Source organism: Mus musculus, chromosome 15 (assembly GCF_000001635.26).
Source record: "Mus musculus strain C57BL/6J chromosome 15, GRCm38.p6 C57BL/6J".
In the NCBI taxonomy this organism is placed as follows: Eukaryota; Metazoa; Chordata; class Mammalia; order Rodentia; family Muridae; genus Mus; species Mus musculus.
Window position 1 is genome coordinate 25,791,289 of NC_000081.6, and position 12,534 is coordinate 25,803,822.

A 12,534-nucleotide genomic window follows, 5' to 3' on the forward strand; every position below is an offset into this window, starting at 1 on the left:
GTACCAGCCAGGCCTCAGCCTGTGATAGGAAGCTCCTTTCTTGGCCACTTTGTTCTGTTTAACAAATAAATACCCACAACTGAGTAATTTCTAATGAACCAATTTTTTTTTTTTTTTTGGTTTTTTTCAAGACAGGGTTTCTCTGTATAGCCCTGGCTGTCCTGGAACTCACTTTGTAGATCAGGCTGGCCTCGAACTCAGAAATCCGCCTGCCTCTGCCTCCCGAGTGCTGGGATTAAAGGCGTGCGCCACCACGCCCGGCTAATGAACCAAATTTATGCTGCCCATGTTCTAAATGCTAAGAAGTCCGAGATTAAGGAAACACATCTTACTACATCATCCATGGCTGAAAGGCAGGCATGCTCTCAGAACAGAGTGAGCCAGGGAGCAGATGTTTGAGTCCTCACTCTAAGGGCGGAGGCAGAGACTTGCCACTTTGAGGCCAGCCTGGCTATCTAAAGAGACTCTATCTCAATAAAAATTACAGAGGTGATGTAGCTCAGTGGTAGAGTGCTTGTCCGGCATGCACAGGGCCTGGATTCAATCCCAGCATTGGAGAAGGGGGGTGTGGGAGGGGGCTGGAGTAGAGAAACTAAAGGAAGAGAAAAACATAACAACTTCCAGCCCAAGAGCCTTAGTCTGTTCACAATAGTGGCGCGTCATAGCTAATCCCCTCTTCGGAGTCTTTCCTGTAAGTACCTGCTTTGATCACATATCCAGCATAGGAGCTAGGGAGTGGTATCCTCAAAGCACAGCTGCTGAGACAGACTAGGGAAGGAGCTCACACGGGACCACGCTGCTTCCTGGGTTTCCTCCTATTGTGTGCCAGGCAGAGGGCAGAGGAAGGCTTTGTTGGACTCTGAGCAGAGTCAGACATGGGGTGTCCACTGTGCAAAGAGTCATCAGGGAAACACCCTGACACCTTCCTCCCCCCCCACCCCATCCCTAAGCCCACTGCAGAGGCACTATTGCGAGCACAGGGGGAGTCTGGTGCCCCCTGGAGGTCCTCTGGAGAGCAACCCTTCATTTCATTCATGTTTATGATTTCAGTTATATGTGGTCAAAAAACCCCTGTTAGAAAAATTATTTTATTATTTATTTATTATTATTAATTATTTTTATTAATGATTAATTTTTTAGAGAGAAAATAGAATGGTCACCTAACTTTGTGTGTGTGTGTGGTGGTGATGGTGGTGGTGGTGGGTGTTATAGTTATTCTGTGTTGTTGTTGTTGTTCACCCTTGCTGCGTCTGATTGTAAAGTAAGCTTTACAGTTCAGATGCGTGCACGGGTTGTATGTCCCAATCTGAAAATCCAAAATCTAGAACTTTCCAGGCTTTGAGTGCTGCTAGGATGCCCCAAGTGGGGAATTCCTCTCCAACCTCACATGACTGGTTACAGTCAAACTCCAGGCATGTGGAAATCACTGTCTAGAACTGCATTCAGGAAGCTGGAGTATAGCCCCACAGTGTACCTTCTGCTTCACACAAGACAAATGCCTTCAGGCTATGTGTGGATGAGAAATAAATGCATCCCATGTTTAGACTTAGGTCCTGTTCTGAAGTATAAAACCCTTGGTCTCAGGTGTTCTGAGCCAGGCACGGCACGCTCTACACTGTATGGGAACCATATCACACGCACCACACACATGCGTATGTGATGCAATATCCACTACTATCTTAGTCTCGGGGACCTCCTAGGAATCTCAGAAATCGCTTCTAACTGGGGGCGGGGGGTGATGAGGCACGGTATATAATTTCTAAAGGAACACTCCCCACGTGGTCATTTGGTAAGGCTGCCTTTCTCAGCTTTCCGTAGGAGTTTTGCACTCTTGATTTCCACTCTGCCTTTGTGTCTTGCAGGGAGATCATAGACAACACAAGCAAAGAGAACGGGATCGACATCATCCTGGCCGACAGGACCTTCCATCTCATCGCGGAGTCCCCCGAAGATGCCAGGTGAGGGGTCTGGGCATGGGCTGCTGTCTCACCACGTCCTCCCCGCTCCCCTGGAGTTCAGGCATGAGCCCCATGCAGACACTGTTTATTCTGTTGCCTTTGAATGGGATTTTAGGTTTTCAGTTGGGCTTTCTATCGGGACGGTTAAAGAGGCATAGGAGATGTACGTCTTGTCCCTTAAGGAATCTCGCACTAGCAGATGTGTTCAAACACAGCAATGTCACAGCCTCAAATAGCACCGGATCAGACAGAAACCCTTCTCTGTGGATGTTTCTGAGCTATAGAGGTGAAGAATTTGTACAAAGACATAAGGAACAGTCCGTTGTTGCCTTAGACGTCCTCTGCTTAATGAATAATAGAACTGTGGCATGCAGAGGATCTGAAAGTCTCTGCCTTGGAGGACTCAGTGGACAAGCTAACATTATCTAACATTAGCCGTATTCTAGATAGAGTTAACTCATTTGGTTCCCAGTCAGTCCTGTGGGGTAGGTGTCATTATTTATACTGTGTAGACCGAGTGACAGAAAAGGCACACACAGGAATAGTATATAGGCTCAGTCCTGTGGAGTAGACACACCCTCCTGCTTTTCTGTCCAAAGAGGCTCAAGTCTCTGGAGTCACTCGCTGGCTGTTGTAAGCCGCCTGTCTTTGGAGCTTTGAGCACAGGGATGAGACAAAGGGAGGGAAAAATGACATTTGCTCTTCAGTGACGTAGAGTCTAGGACACAGTGGAGTGTCCTGTCCATTCTTGGCTCATGGTGGGAGGCAGTTGTTACCTGCCCTGAGCCAGTACTAGGTGGTAGTCTCTGGGGATGACAGCAAGTGTCCTGTGCTGTTCAGTGTCCTGCCCAGAAGTCATCAGAGATTGCTGTCGATCCGTCATGCTCCTGGCTTTCTCCCTCCTGCCTGCCATTCCAGTGCCTTTAAGTTGATCTAACACCACAGCAGCAACACGAAAGGTCAAAACGCCAGAAAGCGATTCTTCCCATGGGAACAGACTAAAGCCCTGGCTGGACTCATAAATTATAGCACAAACTGGGAAAACAAGCAGACCTGAAATTACAGCCCCAACATTCTGTCTGGGACTCCTAGAGACCACACGTGGCTTTCTGTGGTCCAGAGACTGCCCACGAATCCTCAGCTGAATTACAGGCCTGGCATCTGGCGGTTGCTCTGTCTGTTTGTGCCATAATGGACCTGCTAAATTTAACATTTGGGAGGTTTTTAGCCAAACCGGTTTCCCCTGACAAGTGGAACACATTAAAAAAATGAATCCCTTTATACATTTTAAAATTATACATGATTCATACGAAATGCCTAAGTTGTAGGAGTATCAATAGGAATGAAAGCCAAGCAATTTTGTTCTTTGTATTTGTGTGCATGTGCATGTATGTGATTCATTCGGCATACGTCTTGAATTGTGCTATGTTGCAGTGTTTGGTTTAGGGACATTTTTTTGACGTGACAGGGTCATGACTACAGGGTGCCTCTGGTTGGCCAAGAAGGATGACCACAGGCAGATGAGGATGTCCCCGGCTTTGTTTGCTCCCCGAGTCCACAGTGTTGAGTATTCTCAAGCATTTGCTCCATCAGGAATCTTAGGAAGGAGGTTTAGTTTTTGCTGAAAGTAATTTATACGCCTAGCGTTATGTGAGGATGTCAGCTGTTCACTTAATTATTCCACTGCATAGCGACATAGGACCTAAGACAAGCCTGGACAGGAAAGGGTACCTTGGCTTCTCTGGTCCCTGGTGTGTTTTGTAATCAACACTGTATGTATGTATGTATGTATGTATGTATGCATGCATGCATGTAAATATGTATGTTCCAGGTTATTTTCTTTCTGTTCATCTCAGGTTCCCGCTTCTTGTGGGACTTTTATTCTACTTTGCTTTTCTCCATCCATCTTTCTCATTACGATGCTCTGGAAGTGAAAACCCAGTTGAAATAAAAATGGAAGAATTTTGATCACAGTAATTTCCTGCTTTTGATTTAGACACCTGTTTTGATTTCCACCTCCCCTGTGGTTTTATTCACTTGTGTGGGGTCCTGGCCAGCCATGGAAACCCCAATGAGCCTGAGTGGACAGACAGACGTCAAGCCATGGGTCTGAGGGGTTCCTGACCCCTCTAGTGTTGCTTTTCTTTCCTTGCATGGGTGTCTCCTCAGTAGCACTCAGTGAGGTCTGAGTGCCGGCCAGGGCGGGTGCTTTATGTGACAGTACATCCTGCTAACGGTAGTTGGGCTGGTTTGTTGTTGTTGTGTTTTGTTTTTTAGACTGTGCTTATGATAGTATGTGCACCAACTTGCGTGTGAGAAACAGGCACATTGGCAGCAGAGCAGCTCAGAGGCGGGGTCCTGGGCAGGAAAAATGGAGAGCATGGTTTGGCCACTCCGAACTTGGCCACCCGTGACTGTTGTCCTCTCTGTCCACAGCCAATGGTTCAGCGTGCTGAGTCAGGTCCACTCGTCCACAGACCAGGAGATCAGAGAAATGCATGATGAGCAGGCAAACCCCCAGAATGCTGTGGTGAGTGACGGGTGGGTGGAGGTCGGCTGTCCAAAGTCGGGTTTTGTTGTTGTTGTTGTTTTTTCTTTTTCTGGTTTTTCAAGACAGGGTTTCTCTGTGTAGCTCTGGCTGTCCTGGAACTCACTCTGTAGACCAGGCTGGCCTCGAACTCAGAAATCCACCTGCCTCTGCCTCCCAAGTGCCGGGATTAAAGGCATGCACCACCACTGTCCGGCTGTCCAAAGTCTTAAATTCTGCTTAATATCTCTATAGAGGTGCTGGAGAGATGGCTCAGCAGTTATGAGCACTGACTGCTCTTCCGAAGGTCCTGAGTTCAAATTCCAGCAACCACATGGTGGCTCACAACCATCCGTAACAAGATCTGATGACACCCTCTTCTGGAGTATGCTTACAGCTACAGTGTACTTACATATAATAAATAAATGAATCTTTAAAAAAATCCGTACAGAAAAATCAAATTACACATGAGTTCTGCTACATTTCACATCTTCTACCTAAAACCTTTTAAAAATAATCACAATTTTTAAAATTATAGAAGTACCAGAAAACTTATATTTTGAAGAATCACATGAATTGTGAATAATGGAGTTTTTGGCATATTCTGGGCACACAGGAAGTTACTGCATATATCTTGCATATATATGTGTGTGTGTGTGTATGCAATATGTAAAATTAATTTTTTAAAAACGCTTTGTTTTCATTTGTAATTATGTTTAAGAGGGTTGGTATGTGCATGTGTGTTGCAGTTACCCTCAGAGAACACAAGAGGGCGTCAGATCCCCCTGGAGCTGGGATTCCAGGAGATTGTCAGCCACCTAGTGTTGGAACTGGAAACTAAATTCAGGTCCACTGTAAGAGTGGTATACTCTTGTAACTGCCGAGTTATTGTTTCTTCCCAGCCCCCAGAAAACTTTAAAATCAAATGTCCCCTTGCAGAATATTTGTTAAATTAATAAAGGGTTATAGCATAAATCAATAAATTTACACTATTAAAAAGCTAATCATTAGTTGATGGCTAGTCATTAGTAAAAATGTTTTAAGAGCAAGAGGGACTGCCTGATAAATTTATGGGGTTGTTTGTTTGTTTTGGTGTGTGTGTGTGGTTGTTGTTGTTTTCTTAAGATTTATTTCTTTTTATTTTATGTATGTGAGTACACTGTAACTGACCAGAAGAGAGCATCAGATGTCATTACAGATGGTTGCTAGGAATTGAACTCAGGACCTCTGGAAGTGATCTTAACTGCTGAGCCATCTCTCCAGCCCCCGAATTTATAAAGTGTTTTAAGGAGTTCACTAGAGACTGCCAGAACTCTATTAAAGGGAGGGAACTTCTCTTAAGCAATTACAGTCCGGTGATGCCGTGTGAGGTCATGCTCTTCTGGCTCCTTCGTCACCCTTTCTGTCCTTTTTGTCCCTTTGCAGGGCACACTGGATGTCGGGCTGATTGATTCTGTATGCGCCTCTGACAGCCCTGATAGGTAAGCTCCAATATGGCACTTCAAAGAGAGAACATGGTGGCCTCTGGCCTTGCCACTGCCCCCTTCTCTAGGCTATGTATGAAGCCCTGGCAACCACCTCATCTAACGTCCTCTAGCAGGCTGACTTTGGCTTGCTAAGGTAAATGAGAAGCCAGACTTTAACCATCCATTTGCAAACGCTGCAAAGCAGAAGGGGGTGGTTTCTGTGTGGACGATCTGCTTGGGATAGCTTTTCTTCTTGTGTTTTATTTTTTGAGACTACGTTCGTCCAGACTGGTGTCAAAGTTTGGACAGTCTTCTCCTGTCTCCGCCTCTCAAGTTCTAGGACCCAGTGTGTGAACCACCACATCTGACTGTCTTGGAATTCTTATAGCAAGAAAATGGCTGTTTAGGAAAATGGTATTCCAGCATAGGGAGCCTATAGCATTTCCTTTCCTTAAAAATTAATAATGACCTGATGATAGTGTCATGGCAGATAGATATAATAAATATAAATACAAGCATGAGCCCTGTCCTTGACATTTCTACTTTGACCTAAAGGGCAAAGCATCGTCAGATACCTTTGTTGTCTGTCCGTTTTTGAGTCAGTCCTTGGCTGACTCAGTTGTCCGAGGGGCAGAGTCCAAATTAAAACTGACTTTTGCCATTGCTAAGATAGCCAGAGGTAAATAAGAGTGTGGTAAGCCTTATAATAAGTAATAGTAATATTTTTTTAAAGTCTGCTAGGCAAAGTAAGAGCTCCAGGGTCCTCCCCGTTATGTACTCTGGGGCTGCTGGGGGATGGGAAGCCTTTGTCTCTGTCAGCCAACACCATTTAACACCTGTGCTGTCAGTCACCAGGGTCCAGATGCTGTGCTTACCTAAGTTCTCCCTCACTGAGCCTGCTTCTTTTCACAAACTCTCTGCCCCAGCCTGGCCATACCTTTGCATTATACTATTTGGTTTTTCTCACCTTTCTTCCTTCTCAGCTACAGTTTTTTGTTTGTTTTGGTTTGGTTTTTGTGGTTTGATTTGGCTTGGTTTGGTTTTTATTTCTTTTTCTTTTTTTTTAAAGATTTATTTATTTATTTTATGTATGTGAATACACTACACTATCATTCTTCAGACACACCAGAAGAGAGCATCAGATCCCATTACAGATGGTTGTGAGCCACCACGTGGTTGCTGGGAATTGGACTCTGGACCTCTGAAAGAATAGTCAGTGCTCTTAACCACTGAGCCATCTCTCCAGCCCTTGGTTAGGTTTTTCAAGACAAGGTTTCTCTGTGTATCCCTGCCTGTCCTGGAACTGGCTTTGTAGACCAGCCTCACCTCAGACTCACAGAAACACGACTGTCTCTGCCTCCTGAGTGCTGGGATTAAAAGCATATGCCACCACCTCCTGGCTCAGCCCCAGTTGTTAAGGGACCTCTGGCTACAGACAGGTAGCCCACTTAGCCTTTGCTTTCTTTGCTACAGGGAACATTTGAAAGCTCACAAGAGAGTTCCCAGTCAGTATTAGATAGATAAGATAGACAGTGGGTAGATAAGGAACCAGTATGCACACAGTCCCTTGAAGGGTTCTGAACACTGACAGACAGGAGCTTCAGGGCAAAGTAACTTTCCATTATCACTTTATCCCCATCTGGGAAATGAGCCCTTGCTGAGTGCCTTTGAAAATGTGGACACAGTAGCTTTTAGTACCGGGGACAATCAAGGGTATAACATGTTCCACTGACACCTACTTGCTAATCCTTCTCTGTTACCACTGTCTGGTATTTCATTCGCAACTCATAGCAATATTATCCAAAGCTATATCCAGAGTTAGGAAGAAATGAGTTTGGAGGTGCATTTAAAAAAAAAAAAAATCCCCATGGTTACCTTATTTGCCTTCCGGGGACTAGTTCCTTCTGGAAAGTCTTGCGGATGGAATGGTTCCCCTCTCAGGCATTTTTGGGATGAATGTGTTGCTCCAAGTGTAAAGGTTAATGACACATAAAATTATTGCCACAGAAATATGAGCAAGGTTTGCTGTAATGTGAAATATAAATAGCATTCCAGTGTCTCCGGGGAGCCCTGGGCTGCCAGGGACAAGGCTGTGAAGCCTGGCTGCAGACAGGTGATGCCCACCCTGGGTCTCAGAGCTAATTCCTCTCTCATCCCGTCTCCTCTCTCAGACCCAACTCATTTGTGATCATCACAGCCAACCGGGTGCTGCACTGTAACGCGGACACCCCAGAGGAGATGCACCACTGGATAACCCTGCTGCAGAGATCCAAGGGGGACACCAGGGTGGAGGGCCAGGAGTTCATCGTCAGAGGTGACTGCCAGCCATATCCCATTGTCTTCTTACGTCAGGGGCTCTAAGCCTGGAGCCCACCCATGCGTCTAAACTTGGGGTCACTGGGGTCCACGGAATCCTCCTGCTGAGGACAGCACTGTGCCAGGTTCCTTAGAGGGTTGCTGGGACGCCAAGTCAGGCTCCCACGCTTACAAAGCAAGCAGTATGTGAGAGCCATCCCTTCAGCCTTAAACAGTCTCTCCAAGTTATTTGGACAGAGGAGTTTGGGGAAAAAAAAAAAGCAGTGATCACAGCCATTTTCTAGCCCCGTAGGCAAACGTGCAGCACATATTCATGTTTTACAGACGTGAAAGGTGCCGTGACAGTTAGGTTTTGGCTTACGTTTTTCTGTGCTAGGGTTGGGTCCCGTAGCCTCAAGTTTGCCCTGGAAGCACTCTCCCACTGATCTATATCCCCCAGCTCCTCGTCACAGTCTTCCAGCTGACGCTTGGCCCTTCCTTTCCAGGGTGGCTGCATAAGGAAGTGAAGAACAGTCCGAAGATGTCCTCCCTGAAACTGAAGAAACGGTGGTTCGTGCTGACGCACAATTCCCTGGACTACTACAAGAGCTCAGAGAAGAACGCTCTGAAACTGGGCACTCTGGTCCTCAACAGCCTGTGCTCCGTTGTGCCCCCAGACGAGAAGATATTCAAAGAGACAGGTACAGGAGGCCCCCTGGCTGAAAATAAAGGGTGACAAATCTCAGAGGCCGGGCTTGCTCCGGTGAGGGAATAAGATGTATTTTGGCTTCCTCCATTCGAAAAGAAATACTCTTTTTGATCTACCTCCTGAGGCTGGCAGTGCGTGGTTCTAAAGACTTAGTATTTAAAGCTATAGTGAAGATTTGATTTCAGAGATGCAGATAAGAACAACAACAACAAAAGACAAAAAAATAGACCTTAGAATCATCAGATTTTAGCCTAGTGCATAAGAAACTGCTGTATAGGTAGGTTGGTTTGGTTTGGGTTTTTTTTCGAGACAGAGTTTCTCTGTATAGCCCTGGCTGTCCTGGAACTCACTTTGTAGACCAGGCTGGCCTTGAACTCAGAAATCCGCCTGCCTCTGCCTCCCAAGTGCTGGGATTAAAGGCGTGCACCACCACACCCAGCGATATAGGACTTTTTAAAAAATACAGTTATTCCATTTGTGTCAGATGAGCGTGCTGTCTGAGTGTACAGACATCACGTCTGAGCGTACAGACCCTCCAGCATCGGTCTTCACTGAGGGGTAGGGCTGAGGAAGGGAAGAGGAGAGACCGGAGGTGGGAGGGATTTCAGGATGTGCTGCACTTTTTCTTTCCTGTGCCCATCCTAGATCAGGGCATTAGCTGCACCCGGTGTTCCTTAGAGAGATGGACCTCCTTGTTTTAGTATGTCCCCTCCTTTTGACTATAAACTTCACAGTGTTTTCTGTTTGTCACCGGATACCTAGTGCCCGATAAAGCATGAGTAGAGTTCTAGCATTTACTGACTTAAATCACAAGCCTTGTGACTTAAGCCTTGGCCCCAGAGGGTGTGGCTGACGTAAGTGTGCTGCGCTGCCTTGCAGGCTACTGGAATGTCACCGTGTATGGGCGCAAACACTGTTACCGACTCTACACGAAACTACTGAACGAGGCGACTAGGTGGTCCAGCGCCATCCAGAATGTGACTGACACCAAGGCTCCAATCGACACGCCCACCCAGCAGCTGATCCAAGATATTAAGGTGGGAAGAGAAGCCCAGGAGTTCCTTGTGGTCCCTTCCCTTGCTGTTACAGATGCCAGCCAGTGTTTCTCCTGCCTGGCTTCCACCAATGCCTGGTGATTTTTCAGTTCAGAGTCTAAGTGAGGTGTTTCGTGAAATCTTACATTACAGATGTTCCATCTCCATAGAGGTGTTAGAGTTTGGCACACTATGCATAGACAGAAGATTGTGTGTGAACTGGGTAGGGACTGCTTAAACCATCCCAGAGTCACCTCTGCCCCAGTTGGAGACCTCTCAGAAGTCATGGTGATTCCCTTCTCAATATTCTGTTCTTAGGTCCCAGAAGTAGATTTACAAAGAGCCCAGATTGGGCGCTGGGGATATAGCTCAGTGGTAGAGTGCTTGCTGTTATGGGCAAGGCCCTGGGTATGGTTCAGTCTCCACCACCTGAAAGGAAACAGAGAGCCCAGATTGTGCTAGAACACTTGGGATCCCTGACAGCTACCTCCAGATCGCCAGAAACAACAAATCTCATTGATTTCGTAAAATTTCAGTTCCCTGCTTGTAAGTTTAATTGTTCAGTCAATGTTTGTTGGTTGAAAGCACCGATGATTAGCCGCCAGCTGCCACAAACCTCCCTCATGGTGCTGTGGACCCCGGTGAAGCTGGAGACCCCTGGTGGTCTGATAGAGCCAAGGTTGGAATTTCCTACCCAAACCCAGGGGTTTCCAATGTGGTATGTTTTCTAGAAATTTGAGACCAAGCTACAGCAAATTCTTAATCCCCAGTACACAACCAAGCTTCCTGTGGAACCCAGGGCCCTAGATACAAATAATCTCATTTTTAGCAATAAAGATATTTTTCTAAGCTTCCTTTTGAGAGAGGAGGCAGGTTTTTTTTTCCATGTCAAGCCACACATTTTTATCAAAGCTGTGCCATCTATTTTTATTCTCTAATTGCAAATTCAGACATTCAGAGAATAAATAGTTTTTCCAAATATAAAAGACTGTGTCTTCAGAAATGAGACAAGTTACCCCAATTAACTAGAAGATTTAAACCATCGCTTTTCTGCCAGCCTCCAGCGAGTGTTGTTGGAAAGATTTCCTACTGGAAATGACATTTCCCTGGAAGAATGAATCAGTGCCTGTGCCCAACCCTGCTGTTTGTTTAGTGATGTGGCTGCCTCCGTGGCATCCCAGTAGCATGTGACGAGCGTCAACACAGGATAGGATTCTGTCCAAAGATCTTAAATTCTCGGCAGAGGGGCCTAAGGGGGACGTGTCCCTGTGGGTGTGAGGTGTGTCATTTCCAAGTTCAGAAGAGCCATGAGGCCGAGCATTGAAGAACAGTGCTCGCGCCCGTTGTAGAGAGCCAGTGTTCAGTCCCCAGACCCATGTCAGGGAGTTCCTAGCCACTTCTAGCTCTGGTTCCAAAGAATACTATGCTGCTCTCTCTTCTGGCCTCCACAGACACCACACATATACACAGAACTAAAAAGGAAGTCTTTAAAAGAAGTGTCAAAAAAATTAATAATTAAAGCCAGTCTATGGCGCTGCATGTCTATAATCCCAACAGTTGGCCGACTGAGCAGGACTGTCATGAGTTCTAAGGCTACCCTAGATCTGCCTAAGACTCAAAATATAAAGTCTATCAAAATGTATTTTAAAGTGAACTATACTTGGAGATCCCACGATTGATGGCAAATCATGAAGATTAATTTGTTCAGTAGACGTGTGAGTAGCTACAGGGATGGGGGGTTTTAATAACGTGAGGAGACTTGGAACACTTGAGACAGACACTGAACTGTGTCACATACTTCTGGGGTCCGTGCTTAAATCCAGGTTGGATTGATTCTCTTTGGCTGGAAATGGTCACCGCTGGATTTCCTGGACTTTGTGAAAGATGTTCTGTGTGTGGAGGCATGGTGGGATTCGCTCTCTAAGAGTAGGTGCTCGTCACAGTCCGCCTCCTTGCTTTCTTTCAATGGCTGCTTTGCTTTGTAGGAGAACTGCCTCAACTCTGACGTGGTGGAGCAGATTTACAAGCGGAACCCGATCCTTCGCTACACGCATCACCCGCTGCACTCCCCGCTCCTGCCTCTTCCCTATGGGGACATAAATCTCAACCGTGAGTTCAGAAAGCCCCCAGGATCCTCAGAGCCTCGTAACTTTGTTCTAACGTGGAAGCAGTGCTACCTCAGAGAGTCTCTAAGTCATTCCAGACAGGAAAGAGACGGTAAAACATGCTCAAGTACAGATGTAAGGCAGCGGTTTATCAACCTGAGTCACGACCCTGCTGGGGGTTCGCGTATTGGGTATCGTGCGTATCAGATACTTAACAATTCATAGCGGAAGCAAAGTTACAGTTAGGAAGTAGCCGTGAAGTAATTGTGTGGTTGGGGTCAGCACAGCAGGAGGAAGTGTATTAAAGAAGCAGCATTAGGGCTAGGAAGGTTGAGACATTAGAGAGTGCTTCTCCATGAATTCAGGGCAATCCTTAGAGTGAGTATACAGTGCCTGTTGGACTGTGGTAGGAAGGTGTGCCTATCCAGCCCTTCTGTCTT

At 46.2% G+C, this 12,534-nt stretch overlaps 1 protein-coding gene across 7 annotated transcripts in view; it reads left to right on the plus strand.

Annotated features, from left to right (window-relative positions):
• Myo10 (myosin X) overlaps positions 1-12,534 on the plus strand; it is a 191,124-nt gene that overhangs the window by 168,739 nt on the left and 9,851 nt on the right. For all 7 annotated transcript variants that reach the window (NM_019472.2, XM_030248368.1, NM_001353142.1 and 4 more), the window contains 7 exons: positions 1,863-1,958; positions 4,395-4,488; positions 5,911-5,966; positions 8,123-8,265; positions 8,753-8,947; positions 9,835-9,992; positions 11,975-12,098. In NM_019472.2, coding sequence (NP_062345.2) covers positions 1,863-1,958; positions 4,395-4,488; positions 5,911-5,966; positions 8,123-8,265; positions 8,753-8,947; positions 9,835-9,992; positions 11,975-12,098 — 866 coding nt within the window. The remainder of the gene's footprint in view (positions 1-1,862; positions 1,959-4,394; positions 4,489-5,910; positions 5,967-8,122; positions 8,266-8,752; positions 8,948-9,834; positions 9,993-11,974; positions 12,099-12,534) is intronic.